Source organism: Ambystoma mexicanum, chromosome 1q (assembly GCF_040938575.1).
Source record: "Ambystoma mexicanum isolate Mex_15411 chromosome 1q, UKY_AmexF1_1, whole genome shotgun sequence".
Classification (NCBI taxonomy): Eukaryota; Metazoa; Chordata; class Amphibia; order Caudata; family Ambystomatidae; genus Ambystoma; species Ambystoma mexicanum.
This window is the reverse complement of record NC_090922.1, coordinates 1,241,236,220-1,241,261,080: the sequence shown is the minus strand read 5'-3', so window position 1 is coordinate 1,241,261,080 and position 24,861 is coordinate 1,241,236,220. Positions and strand designations below refer to the sequence as shown.

General features: G+C 45.6%; 1 protein-coding gene across 3 annotated transcripts in view; it reads right to left on the bottom strand.

The window, feature by feature from the left end:
* Positions 1 to 24,861, bottom strand: part of KANK4 (KN motif and ankyrin repeat domains 4) — a 1,485,983-nt gene that overhangs the window by 144,434 nt on the left and 1,316,688 nt on the right. For all 3 annotated transcript variants that reach the window (XM_069642033.1, XM_069642032.1, XM_069642034.1), the window contains one exon: positions 23,137 to 23,356. In XM_069642033.1, coding sequence (XP_069498134.1) covers positions 23,137 to 23,356 — 220 coding nt within the window. The remainder of the gene's footprint in view (positions 1 to 23,136; positions 23,357 to 24,861) is intronic.

Below are 24,861 nucleotides of genomic sequence, written 5' to 3'. Positions count from 1 at the left end.
TGTCATTCACTTGCAGCCATTGTGTGTGACAGACATGTGTTCAATTGCATTATTTAAATTGGGGGTGTAACATGTAATTGCCTTTGATATGTGGGTGGGTGTGATAGTTGGTTGGCCCTTTTGGCAGGGGAGGATGGGCATTACGGACATGATTGGGGAATGTTGGGACCCAGGTGCAGGGGGGCATGGATTGGACATGGGTGGGGGCCTGCTGGCAGGTGCCCCACAGTGCTGGGGGGTGGGGGTGGTGGGAGACATGAGTGGGGGCCTGGTGGAGGGTGCCCCTGGTGGCTGGGGGGTGGGGGTGGTGGGAGACATGAGTTGGACATGGGTGGGGGCCTGCTGGCAGGTGCCCCACAGTGCTGGGGGGTGGGGGTGGTGGGAGACATGAGTGGGGGCCTGGTGGAGGGTGCCCCTGGTGGCTGGGGGGTGGGGGTGGTGGGAGACATGAGTTGGACATGGGTGGGGGCCTGCTGGCAGGTGCCCCACAGTGCTGGGGGGTGGGGGTGGTGGGAGACATGAGTGGGGGCCTGGTGGAGGGTGCCCCTGGTGGCTGGGGGGTGGGGGTGGTGGGTGACATGAGTGGGGGCCTGGTGGAGGGTGCCCCTGGTGGCTGGGGGGTGGGGGTGGTGGGAGACATGAGTGGGGGCCTGGTGGAGGGTGCCCCTGGTGGCTGGGGGGTGGGGGTGGTGGGAGACATGAGTGGGGGCCTGGTGGAGGGTGCCCCTGGTGGCTGGGGGGTGGGGGTGGTGGGAGACATGAGTGGGGGCCTGGTGGAGGGTGCCCCTGGTGGCTGGGGGGTGGGGGTGGTGGGTGACATGAGTGGGGGCCTGGTGGAGGGTGCCCCTGGTGGCTGGGGGGTGGGGGTGGTGGGAGACATGAGTTGGACATGGGTGGGGGCCTGCTGGCAGCTGCCCCACAGTGCTGGGGGGTGGGGGTGGTGGGAGACATGAGTGGGGGCCTGGTGGAGGGTGCCCCTGGTGGCTGGGGGGTGGGGGTGGTGGGTGACATGAGTGGGGGCCTGGTGGAGGGTGCCCCTGGTGGCTGGGGGGTGGGGGTGGTGGGAGACATGAGTGGGGGCCTGGTGGAGGGTGCCCCTGGTGGCTGGGGGGTGGGGGTGGTGGGAGACATGAGTGGGGGCCTGGTGGAGGGTGCCCCTGGTGGCTGGGGGGTGGGGGTGGTGGGTGACATGAGTGGGGGCCTGGTGGAGGGTGCCCCTGGTGGCTGGGGGGTGGGTGTGGTGGGAGACATGAGTTGGACATGGGTGGGGGCCTGCTGGCAGGTGCCCCACAGTGCTGGGGGGTGGGGGTGGTGGGAGACATGAGTGGGGGCCTGGTGGAGGGTGCCCCTGGTGGCTGGGGGTGGTGGGTGACATGAGTGGGGGCCTGGTGGAGGGTGCCCCTAGTGGCTGGGGTGTGGGGGTGGTGGGAGACATGAGTGGGGGCCTGGTGGAGGGTGCCCCTGGTGGCTGGGGGGTGGGGGTGGTGGGAGACATGAGTGGGGGCCTGGTGGAGGGTGCCCCTGGTGGCTGGGGGGTGGGGGTGGTGGGTGACATGAGTGGGGGCCTGGTGGAGGGTGCCCCTGGTGGCTGGGGGGTGGGGGTGGTGGCAGACATGAGTTGGACATGGGTGGGGGCCTGCTGGCAGGTGCCCCACAGTGCTGGGGGGTGGGGGTGGTGGGAGACATGAGTGGGGGCCTGGTGGAGGGTGCCCCTGGTGGCTGGGGGTGGGGGTGGTGGGAGACATGAGTTGGACATGGGTGGGGGCCTGCTGGCAGGTGCCCCACAGTGCTGGGGGGTGGGGGTGGTGGGAGACATGAGTGGGGGCCTGGTGGAGGGTGCCCCTGGTGGCTGGGGTGTGGGGGTGGTGGGAGACATGAGTGGGGGCCTGGTGGAGGGTGCCCCTGGTGGCTGGGGTGTGGGGGTGGTGGGAGACATGAGTGGGGGCCTGGTGGAGGGTGCCCCTGGTGGCTGGGGGGTGGGGTGGTGGGAGACATGAGTTGGACATGGGTGGGGGCCTGCTGGCAGGTGCCCCACAGTGCTGGGGGGTGGGGGTGGTGGGAGACATGAGTGGGGGCCTGGTGGAGGGTGCCCCTGGTGGCTGGGGGGTGGGGGTGGTGGGAGACATGAGTTGGACATGGGTGGGGGCCTGCTGGCAGGTGCCCCACAGTGCTGGGGGGTGGGGGTGGGGGGAGACATGAGTGGGGGCCTGGTGGAGGGTGCCCCTGGTGGCTGGGGGGTGGGGGTGGTGGGTGACATGAGTGGGGGCCTGGTGGAGGGTGCCCCTGGTGGCTGGGGGGTGGGGGTGGTGGGAGACATGAGTGGGGGCCTGGTGGAGGGTGCCCCTGGTGGCTGGGGGGTGGGGGTGGTGGGTGACATGAGTGGGGGCCTGGTGGAGGGTGCCCCTGGTGGCTGGGGGGTGGGGGTGGTGGGAGACATGAGTTGGACATGGGTGGGGGCCTGCTGGCAGGTGCCCCACAGTGCTGGGGGGTGGGGGTGGTGGTAGACATGAGTGGGGGCCTGGTGGAGGGTGCCCCTGGTGGCTGGGGGGTGGGGGTGGTGGGAGACATGAGTTGGACATGGGTGTGGGCCTGCTGGCAGGTGCCCCACAGTGCTGGGGGGTGGGGGTGGTGGGAGACATGAGTGGGGGCCTGGTGGAGGGTGCCCCTGGTGGCTGGGGGGTGGGGGAGGTGGGAGACATGAGTGGGGGCCTGGTGGAGGGTGCCCCTGGTGGCTGGGGGGTGGGGGTGGTGGGAGACATGAGTGGGGGCCTGGTGGAGGGTGCCCCTGGTGGCTGGGGGGTGGGGGTGGTGGGTGACATGAGTGGGGGCCTCGTGGTGGGTGCCCCTGGTGGCTGGGGTGTGGGGGTGGTGGGAGACATGAGTGGGGGCCTGGTGGAGGGTGCCCCTGGTGGCTGGGGGGTGGGGGTGGTGGGAGACATGAGTGGGGGCCTGGTGGAGGGTGCCCCTGGTGGCTGGGGGGTGGGGGTGGTGGGTGACATGAGTGGGGGCCTGGTGGAGGGTGCCCCTGGTGGCTGGGGGGTGGGGGTGGTGGGAGACATGAGTTGGACATGGGTGGGGGCCTGCTGGCAGGTGCCCCACAGTGCTGGGGGGTGGGGGTGGTGGGAGACATGAGTGGGGGCCTGGTGGAGGGTGCCCCTGGTGGCTGGGGGGTGGGGGTGGTGGGAGACATGAGTTGGACATGGGTGGGGGCCTGCTGGCAGGTGCCCCACAGTGCTGGGGGGTGGGGGTGGTGGGAGACATGAGTGGGGGCCTGGTGGAGGGTGCCCCTGGTGGCTGGGGTGTGGGGGTGGTGGGAGATATGAGTGGGGGCCTGGTGGAGGGTGCCCCTGGTGGCTGGGGGGTGGGGGTGGTGGGAGACATGAGTTGGACATGGGTGGGGGCCTGCTGGCAGGTGCCCCACAGTGCTGGGGGGTGGGGGTGGTGGGAGACATGAGTGGGGGCCTGGTGGAGGGTGCCCCTGGTGGCTGGGGGGTGGGGGTGGTGGGAGACATGAGTTGGACATGGGTGGGGGCCTGCTGGCAGGTGCCCCACAGTGCTGGGGGTGGGGGTGGTGGGAGACATGAGTGGGGGCCTGGTGGAGGGTGCCCCTGGTGGCTGGGGGGTGGGGGTGGTGGGTGACATGAGTGGGGGCCTGGTGGAGGGTGCCCCTGGTGGCTGGGGGGTGGGGGTGGTGGGAGACATGAGTGGGGGCCTGGTGGAGGGTGCCCCTGGTGGCTGGGGGGTGGGGGTGGTGGGTGACATGAGTGGGGGCCTGGTGGAGGGTGCCCCTGGTGGCTGGGGGGTGGGGGTGGTGGGCCACATGAGTTGGACATGGGTGGGGGCCTGCTGGCAGGTGCCCCACAGTGCTGGGGGGTGGGGGTGGTGGGAGACATGAGTGGGGGCCTGGTGGAGGGTGCCCCTGGTGGCTGGGGGGTGGGGGTGGTGGGAGACATGAGTGGGGGCCTGGTGGAGGGTGCCCCTGGTGGCTGGGGGGTGGGGGTGGTGGGAGACATGAGTGGGGGCCTGGTGGAGGCTGCCTCTGCACTGCTGGGGGGTGGGGGTGCAAGGGGACATGAGTTGGTGTTCATTAGTTCAAGGAGACATGTGCCTTTGCTGGGGGGCATGCCCATGGTGGGTGGGCTGCCTGCGGGACATGACCAGGGATGCAGGGTAGTCCCCTGTGGTGTGGGCTGCCTGCAGGGGCCGTGGAGGGTGTACAGGGTACACCTGGGAGGACCCACACTGTCAAATCACATGTGGAACTTCCCGCGCACCCCTGAAATACACGCGCCCAGGCTATTCGCGTGTGGGACTTCCCGCGCACCCCTGAAATACACGCGCCCCCAGGCTATTCGCGTGTGGAACTTCCCGCGCACCCCTGAAATACACACGCCCAGGCTATTCGCGTGTGGAACTTCCCACGCACCCCTGAAAAACACGCGCCCCCAGGCTATTCGCGTGTGGAACTTCCCGCGCACCCCTGAAATACACGCGCCCTGGCTATTCGCGTGTGGAACTTCCCGCGCACCCCTGAAATACACGCGCCCAGGCTATTCGCGTGTGGAACTTCCCGCGCACCCCTGAAATACACGCGCCCTGGCTATTCGCGTGTGGAACTTCCCGCGCACCCCTGAAATACACGCGCCCAGGCTATTCGCGTGTGGAACTTCCCGCGCACCCCTGAAATACACGCGCCCAGGCTATTCGCGTGTGGAACTTCACTCGCACCCCTGGAATACACGCGCCCCCAGGCTATTCGCGTGTGGAACTTCCCGCGCACCCCTGAAATACACGCGCCCAGGCTATTCGCGTGTGGAACTTCACTCGCACCCCTGGAATACACGCGCCCCCAGGCTATTCGCGTGTGGAACTTCCCGCGCACCCCTGAAATACACGCGCCCAGGCTATTCGCGTGTGGAACTTCACGCGCACCCCTGAAATACACGTAGCCCGCTCCCCCAGACCCGATCGCGTGTGAAACTTCACGCGAACCCCTGAAATACACGTAGCCCGCTCCCCCAGGCCCGATCGTGTGAGGAACTTCACGCGAACCCCTGTAATACACGTAGCCCGCTGCCCCAGGCCCGATCGCGTGAATAACTTCACGCGAACCCCTGTGATGCACGTACCCTGCTGAAATCGCGTGTTAGACTTCCCGCGCACCCCGGTATACACGCACACGTATTTTTAGTCAGCGGGTGTCCGTGTTTGTGGGTACCCCTTTGCACGTCATTTTTCCTGGAGGGCCACAGTATGGGACATTCATCATGGCAGTATATAGGTGCTATTTGTTGGCGCACCTTTTGGCGCACATTTCTTACAGCCGCAGAGACGCTACCGCCTGCTTTCTTGTGGCGGTCGTGTTTGTGCCTGTGCGCTGGTTTGAGCGTGCGCTTTTTTGCACTATTCTATTCCATGAATACGTGTTGTAGGCGAGCGTGTGGGCGTTCCGCGCACTTGTGCCCTGTACTTCCCCCGTGACGCCCATGTTTTGGCAAGTTGTTCCCCATTCCGAGTGTTACGCCCGTGTTCCGCCTACTTTTGTTGCGTGCGCCGCGCTATGTGCGAATTTCGCTGTGGCCTGTGCGATTTTCGCTGTGACCTGGCGCACGCTGTTAGATGGCCTGTGCGCCAACGTGCGCCGCGCACATTTTTATCGCACATCCGCTGGTTTTCTCGCGCACGGCCTTCCATGAATCGACGTGCGCTGCTTTTCGTGCGATTTTCGCAATTGCACTGCGATTTTCGCTATTCCACTGCGTTTCGCACGTTTTTGCCCACTTGCGCCGCGCTAATTATTCCATGAATCGGCCTGATGGTGTTTTCTACTTCTATCATAGCTAATTCTGCCTCATTTGTTATTAGTGGTTCTCCCAGTGGTTCTTGGCTTCCTGTTACAGAAGGTTGACTACTGTCAGGAGTATCCTTATCTAGTTGGGCTTGGAGTTCTTCTTCATGTTGCTGTTCATTGTGCAACATTGTTTTGTACTGTGTAAAGTTTACATCAGTTATAGTGCTTTCATTTGCTTTGAAAGCATCCTCATATGAGTCATAGTTATCTAGTAATTGTTCTTCTTTTCTCCATGGTTTGAAGAGTTGTAGCAGGGACATGTAATATACTTCTTTATGTTGAGGAGTCTTCAATGACAATTTGATATGATTGATTAAATTTGGTTTAGTGAGTTTAACTAAGCTGCCTTCACAGTCTGTCACTCTATATTTACCTTTTTTTTCATCAGGTTTCATATTATTTTTGTATGTGTAGTTTTGGGCTATTTGGTATAGACACATGTTTTCCAAAGTATTACTTCTGTTTGGGTAGTATGTGTCCAATAAATTGTTTTTTAAAATGTCTTGGCTGTTGGGATCATGTTTGGCTATTGTTTCTATATCTTCATATGATTTTAGAACTCTTTTTCTAGATTTAGCTGGACCAAGACTTAGCCATACTATATTTTCAGATTTATCATACAATGAAGTACCAGTTAAACGATCAGCTGCTTCATAAGATCCACATTCTCTATGGGTGAGCATTTTTATGCCCAAGCTGTATAATTTCTGAGATACTGTTTTATCTGATGACAGGTCATTCCAGAGGTCTTGGAGCTCTGTCTTTTCTGCTTTAGTTAAGTATGCTGTGACATATCGTGCAACTGCAGTAGAATTGTCTGCAATGTACTGCACATCTATGTTTGCATTCCATGAGTGGGCAATGATTGCATTATAATCATTGATATATTTTTCTTCTTCTTTTCTTTTTATGTAATATGTATTTTTAGGTGACTTACCTTTAACACTATGTCTAACTGAAGACATGAGGTTGTTTACTTGACCTGTATTTGTAACTGGTCTAGGGAAACCAAATCGGCATTTGGTGTAGTATTTTCCTTTGTTTTTGTATTTGCAACGACAATATTTTCCACATTTGTGTCTTTGAAATTGTAAAATTTGTGCATGAAGATCACTATTTGTGGCTTCTGATGGAATTTCACAAGTGACATATTTTTCAATAAACTGTAAAACAGTGGCATCACTGTCTTGACCAAATTTAGAAGCATCTTTATGTGGATATGTGGTGCTCCTCTGGCTTGGTATTCTTTTCTCCAAAAGAAGTGTTGCACTTCTCCAAGGGGAGGAACAGTTTTATTACAAATAAAATGTAGCATAGCAATGAAGCGATGGTGAAAATATCTTGAAACATTAACAGGATCCAAAGAACAAAGTTCTCCAGGTGTTAGAATATCTATGTTTGTTTTGTTTTTATTTGAGATGCGTAGGAAATCATGTAAATCTTCCCATGCATATTCTGCACAACTTAATGTAACAAACCAAGTGGGTGGGCCAAGGTTTCTGATCATACAACGTACATCTCCATGACGTCGAAACCAGTACTCTTTATTACCACGCATATTTGCTAATAGATTTGTAATATTTGATTGTAAAACCTCATCCTTTTGTTGCACTTTCTCTAATAATTGTGTAGCTGTCATATTTTGAAAGTGTGATCCTGATTTTAATATGTGTGCAACTCCGTAACATAAAGTTGCTAGTTCACTTTCAAAGAGTAGGTGGAATATGTATTCCACATTTTGTCTAAATCTGGGATCTTCAGAATACATCCGTAATGAGCGGTATTCTGAAGCTGATATTTGAATAGGTCTATCATCATACCTTCCTCCTTTGCCAGTAGGAAAGAGTAGAGGAAAAGCACGTGCTTCTATACTTTTTTCCTATATACTGATTGGCGATCCTTTTGTTTGACGCATTTGGTAAGTTTCCAGTACATCTTGTACGGTGTCATTACAGTGCAAACGATGAATTGTATAATGGTCTAAAGTATTTGATATTGTAGCAGGATCTAGTAGCTCAAATTGACCAGCTTCTTGTGTTTCTTTAATTATTTCAGTTGTATCTTTCAAGTTTTCTTCAATATTAATTTCTTTGTAATATTCATTATTCTCTTTAAGATATTGGAAGGCTTGTCTAACTTTATATAAATCTACCAGCTGTTGCCATATTTTTTTGTCTTTTGTAGGTACTCCATTTACTAATATAATTAAAGATTGCTGCATTGGACGTTGCACTCCTAGAGTATGCACATTTTCTTTTAGATTTAATGCTAAATAAACTACTTTTCCACGAATGCCTTTTACCAATTCAGAGGGAGGTAATTTTGCTGTTTTTGGTTGAAGGCGTATTATTGCTTGAAATGGTTGTACTGTTTGAATTATGATGCTCTCATATAAATTAAGTTGTTGTAGAGGTTTTGGTACTGGGTATAATTCCAAATTATTTGTGATAGAACGTGAAGGAGTTTGGTTGTTGTCAAGTTTTGTAGTGCAATAACTGCAAAGTATTAAGGGCTCACTTATTTCATATTTGTTTTCTGCTACAAGGTAGAGAGCTAATTCAAACCATTTAGAATCTTCATTGTCTTCTATTTTGTATGATAGGTCCACAGTTTTTGTGTTACTTTTATAAAAAATTCTACAGCAACATACACATACATGGTTTGGTACTTCAGCTGATGTACTTTTAAATTTTAGTATTTCTTTTTTGTATGTGTTTAGCAAAAGGTTGCCATGTGTAGAATTGTTGCTTAATTGGTTTAAATCTATTTCATTCTGTAAATGGCTTTCACTTCCAAAATATTTTTTCTGGATATAGTGAATTTCTTCAAGTAGGTCTTTTGCTGTACCATGTAGAAGGATGTTATTTAACTTTGCTAGTGCTAAAGCAGGACTTTTAGCATAGTACAGTTTATAGACTAGATTTCTTATAGTTGAATGATGTGTTGATATCCTTTTGATATCATGGAAAGTGGTTTTACAAGTAGGTCCTGTAATGCAGGCCAATGAATGTCCTTGTAGTCCTGTGTACTTGCGCACTGGACAGGTATCTATATTTTGCAGTAATTTAATTTTGATTTTGTCTTTGCTTTTTACATATTTATTGAGGAATTGGCGTAAAGATTTGAAACATTGTTTGGGAATGTTACACATTGACGTGCATGGCCATTTGTACACTAGACGTTCTGATTCAGTTGAATGGAGGGGTAATTCTAAGTTTTCAGGGCATATTTTTGTAAGAAGTACTTCTTGTTCCATTATGGTATTATTCACTTTTTCATAACCTCGACCACTGCTATGTATGGCAATTGTATTTGTCTGCTTTTGTTTGTACGCTTCTTCATTAAAATATGGTTCTGTGCTTGTAGTGTGATTCCATTCACCTCCGCTGATACTTAAGAAGTTCTTTCTGTTAATATTTCGCTTATTGAGAAGTCTTTTTTGTAATTTAGTTATTAGTTTTGTTAGTAGGTTCATTTTGTTTAACAGTAAAATAAATACATTTCTTTTGAGAAGAATTGCACTGTCCATCAATGCTTCTAAGATTAATTTCCTAAGATAGGTTTTAAGCTTTGAACCTGATTTCTCTCCTGTTTTTATAAGATTTTGAAGGACTTTGTGACGGTATATTTTGGCTAAAATACTTTTCTTGGTATGCTTACTTTGCACTATATTAAAATTTGAAGAAGTAGTTTTATCTGTACTGGTAGCTGATTTTCTGTTAATTGCTTTTTGGTTTGTTTTACATTTTGATAGAGGAAGCGAAGTTGTTGTACTTGAAACTTCTTGTGTTTCACTAAATGATTGTATTAGCTGTTTTGTTTCAACTTTTTTTTATAAATTCTGCTAGAGATGGATGCTTATGTTGGACACCTTTATTTTCATTTGCTCTACTTTTGCGTTGCTTTCTACGGACTTGACTTTTGGTAGGCATTCCTTAGGGTCTGTTGAAAAAAATAAAGAAGATATGGGTTGGGGTGTTCTGGAATGTATGTGTGCTGTGTGCATGAGTGTTTGAGTAAGATGATAAAGATGTATGTAATGGTGTGTGATTGTGCATTGGGAACTAAAACTAGTAGGGATAGGTATTCTTGAATTTATGTGTTACTAAACTGGGGTTTAGATGACAAAAAAAAAGTAAGCTAGTGGTGTGGAAAAGTACAAATAGTAAATCTAATGTATACAATTAAAACAGCTGTTTGTTCTATAATATGAAAATTGTAGTGGTTCAGTTGGGTAATTTGTGTGTCCAAAAATAGAAATTTGCGGCCCATTCTGGCTGTAAATCGCTGTTTAAGACATGGACATTTTTGGACAAAATGGTACAAAATCTCTATTTTTAGAAACCGAAATAGCTCGTATTAACGTTATAGTATATTTGATTAATAATACAAATATTATGGTGATATTTTACTTCCTTTTTTAAAAAAAATTAACAGGTAACTTCTTAGTTTTTCTTTCTTCTTCGAATTCGGCTGCTTCTTTTCAGGAAACTGGTCTTCACTGCAATTGTAAAAGCTTCAAATTAGTAACTTTGTTTGTATATAGCACTGTTTTTAATTTAGATATTGATTTTTTTAATTGAAATCCTCAGTGCCTTCTTTAAAACCATGAAACTAATTTATTTACATAAGATACATTGCATCAGTTCAGTACATATAATATGTTCTTAATGAACAAATTGTATTGAATGACTAACTGTAGCAAAAAAAAAATATCTTTACTATGTCTTGTGAAATTTATAATATATTAGTGAATACCACTATTTCTGTAAGTAAACTGTCTAGGTAATAGCGCCTCAATGTCATGTCTAATTTAAAGTAATTAAGTAAATAAATAAATAAAAACAAAAAATATGAAATTGTATAAGTATTTTTATAAAGGTTTAAACATAGATTGTGTTTGCATGCAATTTTGTTTGAATATATGTAGTCTATTTATTTCATTTAAAAAATGTTAGTTTAACATGATTTGAGTGTGTGTGTATAAAGAAAGTAAATAGTATAAATGTTTATAAGTGATAGTTGATTTTAGGAAATTGAAAAAAGTACAGTAAATTCATTTTACAGATTTTACAAGGTAAAAGTCTGTTTGAAAATGTGTTCATCTACTATACAGAAAATATGCATACCTGAAGTTTGTGTTCATGCATATGGATATGCATGGAGCTGCAAGTAGAAATCTTGAAGACTTGTACAGTATTTCTGGTAGATGCTGCTTGCCAATGATATGACACTTGTACTCAGAGAGATTCAGAGTACATTTGCAGTGCTGATCTATGATGATGCAGTTAGATGTAGAGGTCTTGAATGTGATTGGTGCATGGTCATGTGATTTTTGAGGTACATCCAATGAGGGAATGGCAGAGAGAGTGTAGTGCAAATGGTAGAAGGGCTGTTCATGTTACGATATGTCCGCGGACATGGCGGTAGTTCGCAGACATCGGGAGTTACATCTGGGGATTTTTGGGTTCATAAATCATGCAAATGAGAATAAGCACTGAAAGGGATTGGTCAGGAAAGTTTGGTGGGTGTGTTGTGCCAGGAGAGATTTTCTCAGATACTCTTTTTGCTGAGAGAACAAAAGATAGCTATGGCTGTGTGTTTCAGAAAACAGATTGTTTGGATTTTAGGAGATTCGTGGATACATTGGTTGAAGGTGCATGCAGAAAGCTGTGGAGTAGCTGTAGATCTTGGATTCCCACATGTGGAAGTACACTGGCATGGAGTACGTGGAATGAAGTGGTTGGACTTGCTACCTCTCTGTGCTACTTTGGAGACAGAGCAACATCCAGACATAATTGTAATTCATTGTGGAGGGAACAGTTTAGGACATGTGACTGGAATTTTTTTGCAATTTGCTATGAAAGAAGGACTTAGGAAGGTTATGGACATGTTTCCTAATTCTCAAGTGATATTTTCACGGATTGCGCAGAGACAAATGTGGCTTTGTTCTTCTTCATTTGGTCCACAAATGGAAAAAGCAAGGTGCAATGTTAATAAGGCTGTTTGTGCCTTTCTAAGAGATTTTGGCATGTCTTCTTTTCACAATGAAAATATTATGTTTTGTAGTACATACATTTTTCGCAGAGATGGAGTCCATCTTACTTATGCTGGCAATCAGATTTTTCTGAGAAATGTACAAAATGCATTGCAACCTTTTTTGGAATTACAACAATGATTTTGAAGTAGATGTTAAGCATTTACAATTTTTGACTTACAAACACCACCCAAAGGCTCTTTTCAGAGCCACCACTTCTTTCCAGAGAAAATTACAATGTTTGTGATGGAGTAGCAACCCAATTTTTTTAATGTTCGCGAACTGTCCACAGACTTCTAAAAAATACAAAGAGCCCTGCTTCATTTATTTTCACTTCTATTTTTTAACTGGGAAAGGCGGCTCTGAAAAGAGCCTTATTTATTTTTGATTTTTGTAATTTCGTATTTTTTTGGGTTTTTCAGACACGACACACTAGGAGAGGAGGGTAAAGAAGGGTAAAGGGGGGCACACCAACCACATGGATAAGAAAGGGCGAGCTGAGAGAGGAAGATATAGAGTGGGTTTTATTTGGGTAGTGAGCAGGTCTTCTCGTGCTCTGAGACGATAGTCTCAAAACCACTCCGAAGTCGCTCCCCCCTGCAGAGTACTGTGTCACAGTACATACATACAACTGTGACCCTCGAAAGGTAAGGATCATCAGCATTCTGTATGGCCTGTGAGGCAGCTTGAGGAAGACGCTGTCCCACAGAGGTGGTCCTTGTGGTGACAGGCACAGAAACAGAGGATGAAGTAGAGGAAATCAACCTGCTATGTTCTTCGCAAGGTACAACCCTGCGAATAGCCCCAGAGTGAAATGACCTCAGGTGTCGCTTCATAGTAGTGGTCCCAAAGCTGTACTTACCATGCTTCCCGCGACTGAGTATCATTTTGCACTCATTGCAGGTAAACGGGTTCGCACAAGCCTTAGGAACATTCCAAAGAATGGTAAATAACTGCCACACCCAAGACTCACGCCTAGTGCGGGTAGTAGGGTTTTCCTCTACCTCATTCTCATCATCCTCTTCTTCCTCCTCCGCATCCTCACTCCTGTTCCCCTCTTCAGGCCCTTGGGGAGGTGGTGGTGGTGGAGGGGGTGGGGGTGGTGCTGAAGCAGGTGCAGCACCAAGTGGCAGTTCAGCAGCCAAGGATGCCATCTCGATGATTGTGTAGTCTGCAGGTGGCAGCAAAAATCACTGTGTTCTGAAGAATAGCCAGAAACACAATGGGAATAAGCTCTTGGGCGTGGTCTTTTATAGGGGTGCTTGTGCGCGGTTCGCGGACATGCGCACTGTCCGCGGACAGATCGAACACAAAAAAAGGATCGGAAAGTTTCAAAAGGTATATAGAAACTCAAGATTGCTATGTGGGACTTGTGCCATAGTGAGATTTTATTGAAAAATATTATGGATTAACTGCAAATGTACTTTTATATTGTTCGGGGACACGAACAGTGTCCGCATTTCAGCACACACGATGAGCGTGGGCGCGGTCATATGATCCGTTCGCGAACTAGTCCGCGAAGGAAGCGCCTGTCCGCAGGACACCAAGTGCACGGAGATTGGTTAGCGCATGCGCATTGATGTCATACGGACACTGTTCGGTTTCTGAAGTAATTAAAAGTGCGTCACACGTGAAACGAACATTTCAGGACACCGCGTGTGTTCTTAGAACAGTTTAAACTTGGTAGCGAACAGTAAGGACAGATATAGTGTTCTTCAGGACACGTGTAATTTCGTTTATATACGAACATTTCAGGACACCAATTGTGTTCTTAGAACAGTTTCAATTGGGTAGCGAACACTACGAACAGTTATAGTGTTCTTCAGGACACCTCCATTTTCGTTTACGTACGAACATTTCAGGACACCAATAGCGTTCTTAGAACAGTTTGAACTTGCTAGCGAACAGTACCGGACAGGTATAGTGTTCTTTAGGACACTTTAATTTTTGTTTGTTTACGAACAATTCAGGACACCGCGTGTGTTCTTAGTACAGTTTCATGTTGCTAGCGAACACTACGAACAGTTGTACTGTTGTTCAGGACACATCATTTTCGTTTATTTTCCAACATTTCAGGACACCAATTGTGTTCTTAGGACAGTTTTAAGTTGATAGCGCACATTACGGACAGATGTAGTGTTCTTTAGAACACTTTAATTTTTGTTTCTTTACGAACATTTCAGGACACCACGTGTGTTCTTAGAATAGTTTCAACTTGCTAGCGAACAGTACGAACAGGTGTGGTGTTCTTCAGGACACCTCCATTTTCGTTTATGTACGAACATTTCAGAACACTCGCACTGTCCGCGGACACTTTTATTGTTTTTAAAAAAAAAACCAGAAACTATTCACAATACAATATAAAAATTAAACTTTATTTAACATATATTAATCATTTATGATAGAGAAGGTGAGGCAGAAACAGAAACAAAAACAGGAGAATTTGGGGTTTCAACATGATTGGCATTAGGTGAAGAAGGGATGGAAGTCTCATCAAAACGTTTTGAATTATGGAGAGGGTTTGGGGATAATTGACTGGGATATGGTGAGGAGGGACAAGTACATGTGGGGCAAAGGTACGAGGTTTTTGGTTCGAAATGATTTTCTACAAAAGTTTTTAAATTATTAAAATTAGCCAACAATACATCCATTTTTTCTTCTATATTGTGAAGACTGTTATCCATAACAGGGTTTTCTGAAGTTTTTTTCTATTTTGGTATGCTCTGTACAAAAAAATAATATATATGTTAAATGTATATAAAAAAAATAATAAATAAATGGTTTATATTATAAAGTGTTTACCATTAGTTTCACTATCTTGTGACATTTCTTCATGTGGGAAATTGTCCTCTAGCCATTCCAGAGTACTAGACATTTCTGTGAGAAAAAAAAAAAGATAATATATTTTTTAATCTAATACAGAAAGTTTATAAATATATGAGTAAAATGAAGTACACTTACTGTTTCTGGTAAAAATAAGTCCTATGTATTCAGTGGGTCTGGTCTTGTTCTCAGTTCTGTTGTGTCTGTGAGGTAATTATGTTGGAAGCCAATTTATCTTCTGGTGGTATATTCCATTTCAGAACATATTGTATTTAAATGAATGGTTAGTGTGTTACATATATGGGTTACATTTCTTATGTATTACTATATGTAATGTGTTTGTGTACTGCTTTTTGAATTTGTTAAATGTTCTTATATTATGATATAACAATCAAACATACCCCACCAGCCCCCCCCACAGTTTTTAGGTAGTGGTACTGTTCTCCGAACATGTCCGCGAACATTAAATAAGTTCGCGGACATCAAGTTCATAAGAAGAGATCTAGTCAGTTCCATATGACATGTATATAAAGTCAAAGTCATTATTGTTAAGTTGTGCTACTAAAAAACTATGAAATTCAGTGAAAAAACTTTGTTAAAGGGACGTTATGGTTAAGTTGCGCTACTAAAAACCTATGAAATTCAGTGAAAAAAACTTTGTTAAAGGGATGTTATGGTTAAGTTGCGCTACTAAAAACCTATGAAATTCAGTGAAAAAAACTTTGTTAAAGGGACGTTATGGTTAAGTTGCGCTACTAAAAACCTATGAAATTCAGTGAAAAAACTTTGTTAAAGGGACATTATGGTTCCAAGTAAAACCGAAAAACCCTTGAAATTCGCCAGTTATGGTAAGCTAAGCAACCATAACTTGCGCCACCACCGTGCACTGCTAAGACTAACACCCAGGACATCAAAGATGACATCACAAATGTCATTGATGACATCACTGATGACATCACATGTCTGGCTCACTATTTTTTCTTTTGCTGACATATCTAGGCCACATGGTTTTCTCCAGTAACAGTCAGAAACTAAGAATTTTATTTTATTTGTAGACATATCCTTCTAGTAGGTTCTTACAGTAATTCCCTTAGAGTACAGTCACATCATATGAAACATATACATATGGGAAAACACAAGCTTGAAAGACAGCAATCCTTTTTGTGCATAAATATAATCACTAGACTTATGAGCACTTTCTGATAGTTCTGTTGTTTTTTTATGGCTGTACTTTCCCTGTATATGGTCATATTTGTATACATTGTACTCACACTACTTTCCTTAGGGTCCAATCACATCAAGTGATACATATACATAGGGTAAATAGCAGCTTTGAAACAGAGCAATCATTTATTTGCATGAAACTAATCAGTTAAGTTATGAATTGTTTCTGCTACTACTTGTGCTTTTTTGCTAACTTCACTTTCCCTGTATATACCCATATTGGTATGTGTTCTTGTGTCTTTGTGTTTTGTCTATAGTAATGCAATTATGTAATACATGGGTTTTATTAGCTACTTATTACATATTTCACAGTACACAAAAATCTATTAAGAAAACAATTATCATTTCATTATTCAACATATTAACATTACGAATATCATACCTTCATCTTGTACGCTGCACACAATGTTATCTTTCTGTATGAGTAGCTTAGTATACTAGATAGAACCCCATAATAGGATGCTATTTATATCAATGCATCGTTCAATGCACTTATTAGGGTATATTTCTTGCAATGATTCTTGACACTTTTTTCGCAACATAATAAGAATCCCTTCTACACATATTTCATGAGAAGTACATACACATGTGATGTCATCAGTGATGTCATCAATGACATTTGTGATGTCATCTTTGATGTCCTGGGTATTAGTCTTAGCAGTGCACGGTGGTGGCGCGAGTTATGGTTGCTTAGCTTACCATAACTGGCGAATTTCAAGGATTTTTCGGTTTTACTTGGAACCATAACGTCCCTTTAACAAAGTTTTTTCACTGAATTTCATAGGTTTTTAGTAGCGCAACTTAACCATAACATCCCTTTAACAACGTTTTTTTCACTGAATATATATATATATATATATACATATACATATGTTTACTAAAGCATCCTGGATTTACCTCTATGGCTCCACAGTCGGTCTGTGTATTAATGATCAGAGCCCTAGCGGAACATCATAGCATGGAGGATAGCACAGGTGCAATGTGCTGGCTCTGAAAGCAAGACCACGCAGAGCAACAGAGGTTCAAATCCCAGATTCGCATTTAGAAAACAAACTCAGGTATGGTACTGGGCGCGTTATAAAAAAACAATTAAATAAATACATGTAATAAATCATAACAGTGATTCAAAATTGGCATCCCGCTGAGCACTCCTACCGATCCTGAACGGAGATATGAACAGTACATATACCTGACATGGTGGAGTACATATATTAGTGCTATTAAATCGCTAGATGGTTTAAAATGATCATCATTGAGTTCATCTAAAAATCACATCCATGTTTCTTAATTACAAATTGTAACAAAAGTTATAGGTCAATCCCTATCATAGTTTCTCATTCCAAAAAGATGATACACAGGCCTGTCAAACATTGGTATACTCATTTGCCTCGCTTGAAAATTATATTCAGTTTGCTGAATATCACATTATGGCCCTCATTACGACCCAGGCGTTGGACCATGGTGCTAATAGCACCATGTTCCATGCCGGTAACTTACCGACTCCGCCATGGCGGAATGGGGAATTACCGCCCCATTCCAAGGTTCGCGGGGCGGTAATTCCCCATCCCGCCATGGCCCTTCCCCATTCCCATTTTTGCCCCATAGGGCTCAATGGGACTGGGGAAGGCGCTAATTACGGCACCGTAAATTACGGTGCCGTAATTAGCTCCTAGGTCCCTTTGCGGGTTGTTTTTTTAACGCCTGCTAAAAGCAGGCGCAAAGGGACCTCGTAATCAGGAGTTTACGGAGCCGTTAACCCCTTAACGCCTGGGTTGTAATGAGGGCCTATGTCTTATTGAACCACCTTGCAACCTAACGATCAGGATGAAAGAAAACAATAAACATACACTTCACAGCATGTGTTATTCTCAGTACATGGTCTGTTCAGCACAACTGTAGTTTGTGTGTGAAACCAGTACCTCCTACTTCTGGCACCCAATAGTGATACCAATCAACGTTTTATCCACTTGTTTTCCAATTACCGAAATTACAATTGGATGACATGTACACTTCGTGACCTATTATCTGATCACGAAGAATATACTTGTGAATACAAAAGTTGGCATTGTTATATTCCATCTGTACATCAATGTTTTTATACAATTACTCCCCTATAGGAACACATACATTTAGTGTTCTGTATTCAAACCATCAACGGTGCTTCGTAATTTGCAAATACATCTTGGTTCTGTTTGTCTAAGCAACAGTCTCTCATCAAGCCAATAAATCAGTGAGGAGGGCAGGAAATTGTAGAGAGCCTAAGCAGAAACCAAAATGGTGGAACCCCTCTCTCAGCCTACCTCTCTCCTCTGGCTAATCCACCCCTGTCCCATGTCTGCTGACTTCAAGGTGCACCACTGATCAGCACCCTTGTGTGTGTGTGGCTTTGGTAGGTCAATAGTGCCTTTGAAGCAATGATTCCCAGGGGATCTCCTGGGGAGGGTCCCTCTGCCTTTGGACGAAGGTGTTGGCCTTCCTCAGGGAGATCAAAGGAGTAGCTTCCTGGAAATTGTCCCACGTGGCTGTTGTGGCGACAACCAGGCCAGAAAGCTAATACAAATCAGTCAATTATAGCTGGTGCACTGCTCACTAGACTGGCGCCAGTATGAAATCTAAATACTGTGGCTGTTTAATTGTGACTCCAGTAGCCACAGTGCCACCAGGCTGACTAGGCTCCTAAATTTTTACAATTGTAATCAGAAATGTAGAGCATCACAAAGCCACCTCTGCCTGGTGGAATTTTGTGTTCTAGAAGCTGTTAGGAATACACATGTGATCTTTGTATCTATCCTGCCGCCACAGGGATTAAGGAAGGGAGGGGGGAGAAGAGTGTTAGGAAATTGGGGAGGCAGGTGCACCTGAGAAGGAAGTTGTGAGGGGAAAGCAAGATCGAAATAGTGTCAGGGTAGGCGGTCAGGTGCTGCAGAGGGACATCCAGCAATCACTAGATGCTAACAGTTTATATTCATAACTGGCAACATGATGGACTAGCATACCTGTGTATCAGATGCTTCATGGAGGGAAAGGGCATCAGTTATTTCCTGAAAATGATGAAAGACTGGGCACTGCATTGTCCAGGAGGAAGTACATTTCAGATACTTAGAACCCAGCTAGCTTCGAAGTCCCTTGATGCCTCCACAGATCACAAGATTCTTGGGCACATACGTTTAGGATCGTAAGCACAGCGATCTGTACAATACCGAGGCTATTTTAAAAACACATCAAATTTTAATAGGAAGCCAGTATTGCGTGATGAGAACCGGAGAGATGTAGTGAAAGTGCATGTGCCTGATGTCAGACGGCTGTGGAATGCTTGATGGCTTTTATTGGTGCCTGGTGGCTTCTCGGGGGATTGAGCTTCTAGGAAGGCATTTCCCTGGACCAGTCTGTATTACTATGTATATTTCAGATTTTGGGGTGAGTTTCTTGATGTTTCTAAGCACCTCCATTGGAACTAAGCACATTTTCCTACTTTCTGACATGAAGGTCCAGGTGAAGGGCCTCATCACGAGTTGGGCGGGATCCCGGCTGCAATACTGCACAACTGTAATAGCGCTAGCGCCGACCGGTCCGGCGGTATTACCGCTGGGTCATGGGTTGGGCGCTAACGATAAATCCCCACTCTCCATTGGGTCCATTGGATCCAATGGGGCATTCTCGGGGCTAATAACTCACGCTTATACAGCCGGCTCGGATTTAAGATTTCTTAAGTGAAAGAGAGAACTATGGATAAGGGAGCATTTTGTACTTATTTGCAAACACATGGGCCCCCCGAGTTGCAGTTTTGTAAAAGAGGACGGCGCAGAGTCAAAAAAGATGGCACTGGGGAGATCTACCTAGAGAACCAGGGATGGGGGTAGCGTGCAACCAAGCTTTCGAGTGAAGACTATGATTAGGATTCAATGTCAGACGGATAACAGCAGTTATTAATAGCAAATTGACCTTGGGCTATGACAAACTGTTACAGCTTGCCAATGGCACAATAATGGTGGAGTCATTTCGTGCTTATAGAGATCTAGATAATCATGAGCAATTTGGGGCCATTGGCAAAATATTCTCTAAGTACAAGCAATGGTCAGTAGGGTATGAAACCTAGAGTACGTCATTTCCTCTCATGAGGTATGTAAAGAAGAAGATTTTCTACGCTTAGCGTCAAATTCATATAGTGGACCCTTCATTCAGTATTGGTTGGATCGCGGCTCTATTCCGAAATACCTTGAGGCTTTTCCAAATAGTACAATCATAAGAGATTATCCACTGTCAGAGTTCCATTGCACTCAGGTACTAGAAACTTAAGGTGCGCAAAGAGGAACCCCGCAACGAGCGATTGTGCTGACTCTGTGGTGAAAGGACTAGTGAGTCAGCTGAACATATGATGTGCCACTGTGTTAGCTTGAATGCCTTAAGGAACAAACACATGACATTTTATTGTAACAAGTGTAAGTGTAATGATGTACCCTTAATGTGGAAACGGTTGTTCCAAGGAAACGATGTTCATCTTATCTTTCATATGATGAAATGTTGTAGTCTGTCAATGGGCATTTTAAGAGAGCTGTCATTGGGAACAATGTATTTTTAACATGATGGGCAAATGGAGAGGAGAGGCCATTTTATTTTGTGTGTATGTTTTTTAATGTGTATATACAAAGCCCTGTTGGCTGTAAGTATATAAAAACAAAATTAATAAAATAAGATAAGGTTCTTTTTGTGGATCAGGTTACCCCCTCCACCGATGGCATCCTACCAGTCGAGTTGGATGAGGCCAACACCTCGAGGTAAGAGGAGGCAAGCCAGGTCCTATAGATGTGAGAAAACCATGTTTCAGCTAAGAAAGGGGGGGTTGAGGTTAAATCTCTTATCATATGCTCCAGCTTCACTGCATGGTCAGATATGCAGTTTTGAAGTAAGAAATCAAATTGGATATTTAGGCGGTTGTTCAAAAGGACCCCTATAGATGCTGGAGCGACACAATGAGTGTGACGGTTTTTAAAGCTCGGTATGTGAAAAGTGGTGGAAAATTGTTAATACGTTTTCATGCACTGAGTGCTGGGTAGTAATGATGTCGGCTGGCATAAGTTTTTTTTATTGTTTCTGCCTGGTAATGGACTCCCACGGTTTTTATTGCCTTCTTTAGACAGGATTGAGTCATAGTCTGGCCTCATTTACCCCGTGGCTTCTTCCAGGTGACAGGCACTAGGGCATTTAGTTCAGTTATGCAAAACTCTTTTTTTGGAATAGTGTAAAGCAGATTTGTCCCTAAATTCTCCTATTGATTACTCCCTGAGAATGGAGGGTGTGGTCGGAAATTAGGCCTAGGGGGAGGCAGACCAGTGTGGGCAAGGATTTTTTAATGCTTCAGTTCCGTCTGCGTTTTGATCAGCTCCTAACTTGCTTTGTGTAGGGCTTTATACTAGTTGGAAACATCTTTGGTGAAGGTCTTGAGTGTGGCACTTCACTTGACCAAATTGTTTGATCCTGTGGTAATCATTTTCACAAAATATGCTTTAAGTTGCTTTTTTATATTGTTTCACAGTTAACAGTGCACCTCAAAGAAAGGTTCCCCACTGAAATATCATTTACTACACTTTAGTGGGTTGCATGTCTTAAAATCGCATCAAAAATGGCCGTGCATACAAAATATCGCAGCAAAAATGCTGTGGTTTTGCCGCCACAATCATGTAAAGGATGCGGGGGACACCCCCGTAACCCCGAGACCCATTATACCATTTAAGAGGAGCGGGGGACACCCCCGCAAACCCTGCTCCCCTTAAATGGTATAATGGGGTACACCTTTACCGTGTCAAACCACAGCATTTTTGCCGCAATTTCTTTTACTGGAGACATTTTTGCTGCCATTTTATTACCTGATATCCTTTAGTGTTGCTCTGTATGTTATGGCTTTCACTTTCCGGCTGGTGGATGGGCATGGCCAGTAATGGCGTGCCAGCCAGAGCCATGGTAGGCCCGAGTAAAGCGAGGGCCTCGTCGAGGGCTGAGGGCCGTTGCCGCCCTCTGCCGGGGTGTGAAAGCCATTGGCACCCCAGGGTTCATCTGGGGGCACGAATTGCTTTCTTTTTTCCCCCTCAGGAGGTTCGTGTTGCTTGCAAAAGCAATTTCCCGAAGGGGGAAAACAAAATATGAAAAAAGAATGGCCGATGGAGAGGGATATGGAACAGAAAAACACAAAGCTTTGGTGCCACAGCTATGTGTGGAGGAGATAGGGGGTGTGGGAGAGGTTTTGTTTGATTTGGGGGGGCTTCAGGGTTTAGAGACAACATTAAATATTGCGCCACCCGGGTGAAGAGCAAAGAATGCATATTCTCGCCTGCTTTTCCAGCCATGTGATTGGCTAATGGGCCATCCCGGGTACAATATAGTAATGTTGACGATTTTCATAGTGAAGATCACAAACTGAATTATTTCTTAGTGCACCCTTCACAGCAGGATTTGTGAGGCATGCCTTCTGTTGCTAAAAAGTGAAATGAATAATATGCAGACCACTGGTTAGTGTTACACGTTTTCTACATGAATGCATTGTTACTAATACACATAGCCTCTTTTTCGGATCTATGTGATCACTGCGCCGCCCGTAACTGCGACGGCCGAAAATGCCGAAAATTCTGATGTCAGTTACAGCGCGGCGCGCTTCCCCCGGCCTGCATTTCCCCTCCCATCCCCCCCCTCCACTCACCTTTAGGGTGGCACACTTCTGCGTGTGCCGCCCGCACTCTGCGATCCCTGCAGTGTCAGCTCCTTCCACTAACGTGGGTTGGAGATGACGCCGCAGGGTGTTTTTCTTACATTTCCCCTGCGTTCTGAAATGGTAAGCGAGGGACACCCCTACAAGCCCCGACCCCCGTTACTGTGCCCATTTGGAGAAGGGGACACCCCGTAACCCCAGCTCTGTTTGGGTGCAATAAATGTCACCCTCATTTTGTGCGCCTCCAAAGTCGCAGTGACTGCAAGGGCGCACAAATGAGTGCAACATTTTGGTACTATACCCCTCTTTTCTTTCTATTTCCCTGATTGTCCAATGTTCCCCTACTTTAGCTTGTATCCCCTTGTGTGCCCCTTAACAGTGATTTCTAAAGGCTTCACTGGGCCGAGCTTCAGTGACCTTGGTAAATGCATCCCAATAACTGCTTTTAAATAACAACGAAATAAGAAAGGAGCATAAAATCAGATAATAACCCTCACTCACCTGTATCAAGTAGAAGTTTCACGATGGGAAAGTTGGAGTGCGAAACACTGTAATGGAGTGCGGTATTTCCATTGCCGTCGGCCATATTCAAGACCTTCTCGAGCAGCCGCGGGCTGATGGAGCGGAACTCCTTCAGGTGAGCTTCCACCAGAGGCGGGCTGGAGGACTTCTGACTTGAGACGCGGAACCACTCTTTGCAGACCAGGCGTAGGCTTTCTCTCTGAAATACAAGTATCTACAGTTAGGTTTTCTGGCATACCCCGCCTGTATGCAACATTATGGATCATGGCTAAGAAAATAATCAGTTCAATTTACTGCCCATAGCCTAAACAAGGAAGGAGGCTTTGCAAATGGACCTATTCCAACTCTGTTTTCAAACGAAAGAAACAACGCTTCTTCATTGATTCCATTGAAATGCATTAAACACAATACATAGCTTAAAATGTCATATCATTGCATTCGGTAATAGTGTCACCCGTTATTACAGTACTTAGAAGCAGGAGGATTCCCACATGAAGCACTGTAATAAAAAAAATAAAAGTATTGTTATATCTTACGTCTATGATGTTACGCCAGTGGAAAACCATAGTCATATCCCATTAATGTGACATCATGGTAGTGAATAGGAATTTTGCTAGCTTGTCATGGGTCTGCTCAGACCCGGCAAGCCGAGAAGTCTGGCTTTTGTGGCCCTGAGCCACACTCCAGTACATCTGTGCTCCTCTGCAGGCCTGCTACCATGTGATGCATTGCTCATGCTGTGTCTGGGAGCAGCACAGCTGCTGTCACATTGAGGCTCATTACAGGTTTGCAAGTATTACGGCGGTAAATCCACTGGAATATCGGAAAATGAAATTACCGTAACTGCCACTTGGTCAGGCGGTTTTACCACTGGATGCATTACCTCTGGCGGTAATACCACCTGATTACAAGTGGTGGTTTGCCGGTGTACATCCCTGTTTAATGGAGTGCATAGAAATCCATTGGGGATTTTTGCCAGTATTACCGCCATCAACATTACTGGATGCTAATACCTGCGATTAATAGAGGCAAAGTGGAGGAGTTAACTCCAGGTAGAAGCGTCTCCACTTTACCTTAAAATAATTGCTGGTATTACCATCTGGCAAACTTGTAGATTGGCTGTACAGGATAAATGGAGGTAAACAACATTACTAGTAATGAGCCTCAGTGTTTAGGATATCATTCGGAAATACCTTTCTTAAAAACAACCTCGTTTTTGATAGCTACCCATCTACCATTTTATATCTTAGTTATTCAAATGTGTATTTGCCTGTGGCAGCAAACATGCCATCAAACAATGCAAAGCTCTCTTGTGTAACTTTCTTCAAAACACAATCACAGACAGGTGAATGTTTGTTTGTTGGTGTCCGCTCCCTAATTTCGTTTAGCGATTGCTGCTCCAATTTATCGGTGGGTCAAAGCTTCACTTACGAATCAATAAGTGTCTGTACTAGCAATTTGTCTCTTAGAACTTTTTAGAATGTGAAATTGCCATAAAAAAGAATTGAACAAAGGTAAACAATGATAAATGCCAATGTACTGTTCATACATCATTTAGATTTAATTTTCTTTATTTCTGGTATATCGAAAATCCTTTTACTTATTATTGTTTTTGCTTCTTCTTAATTATCATTTGTAATGTATTTTTTATTTGTTTAATGAAGTTACAATAGTACTTACTTTTTGTAATTCGTATTGATTTAT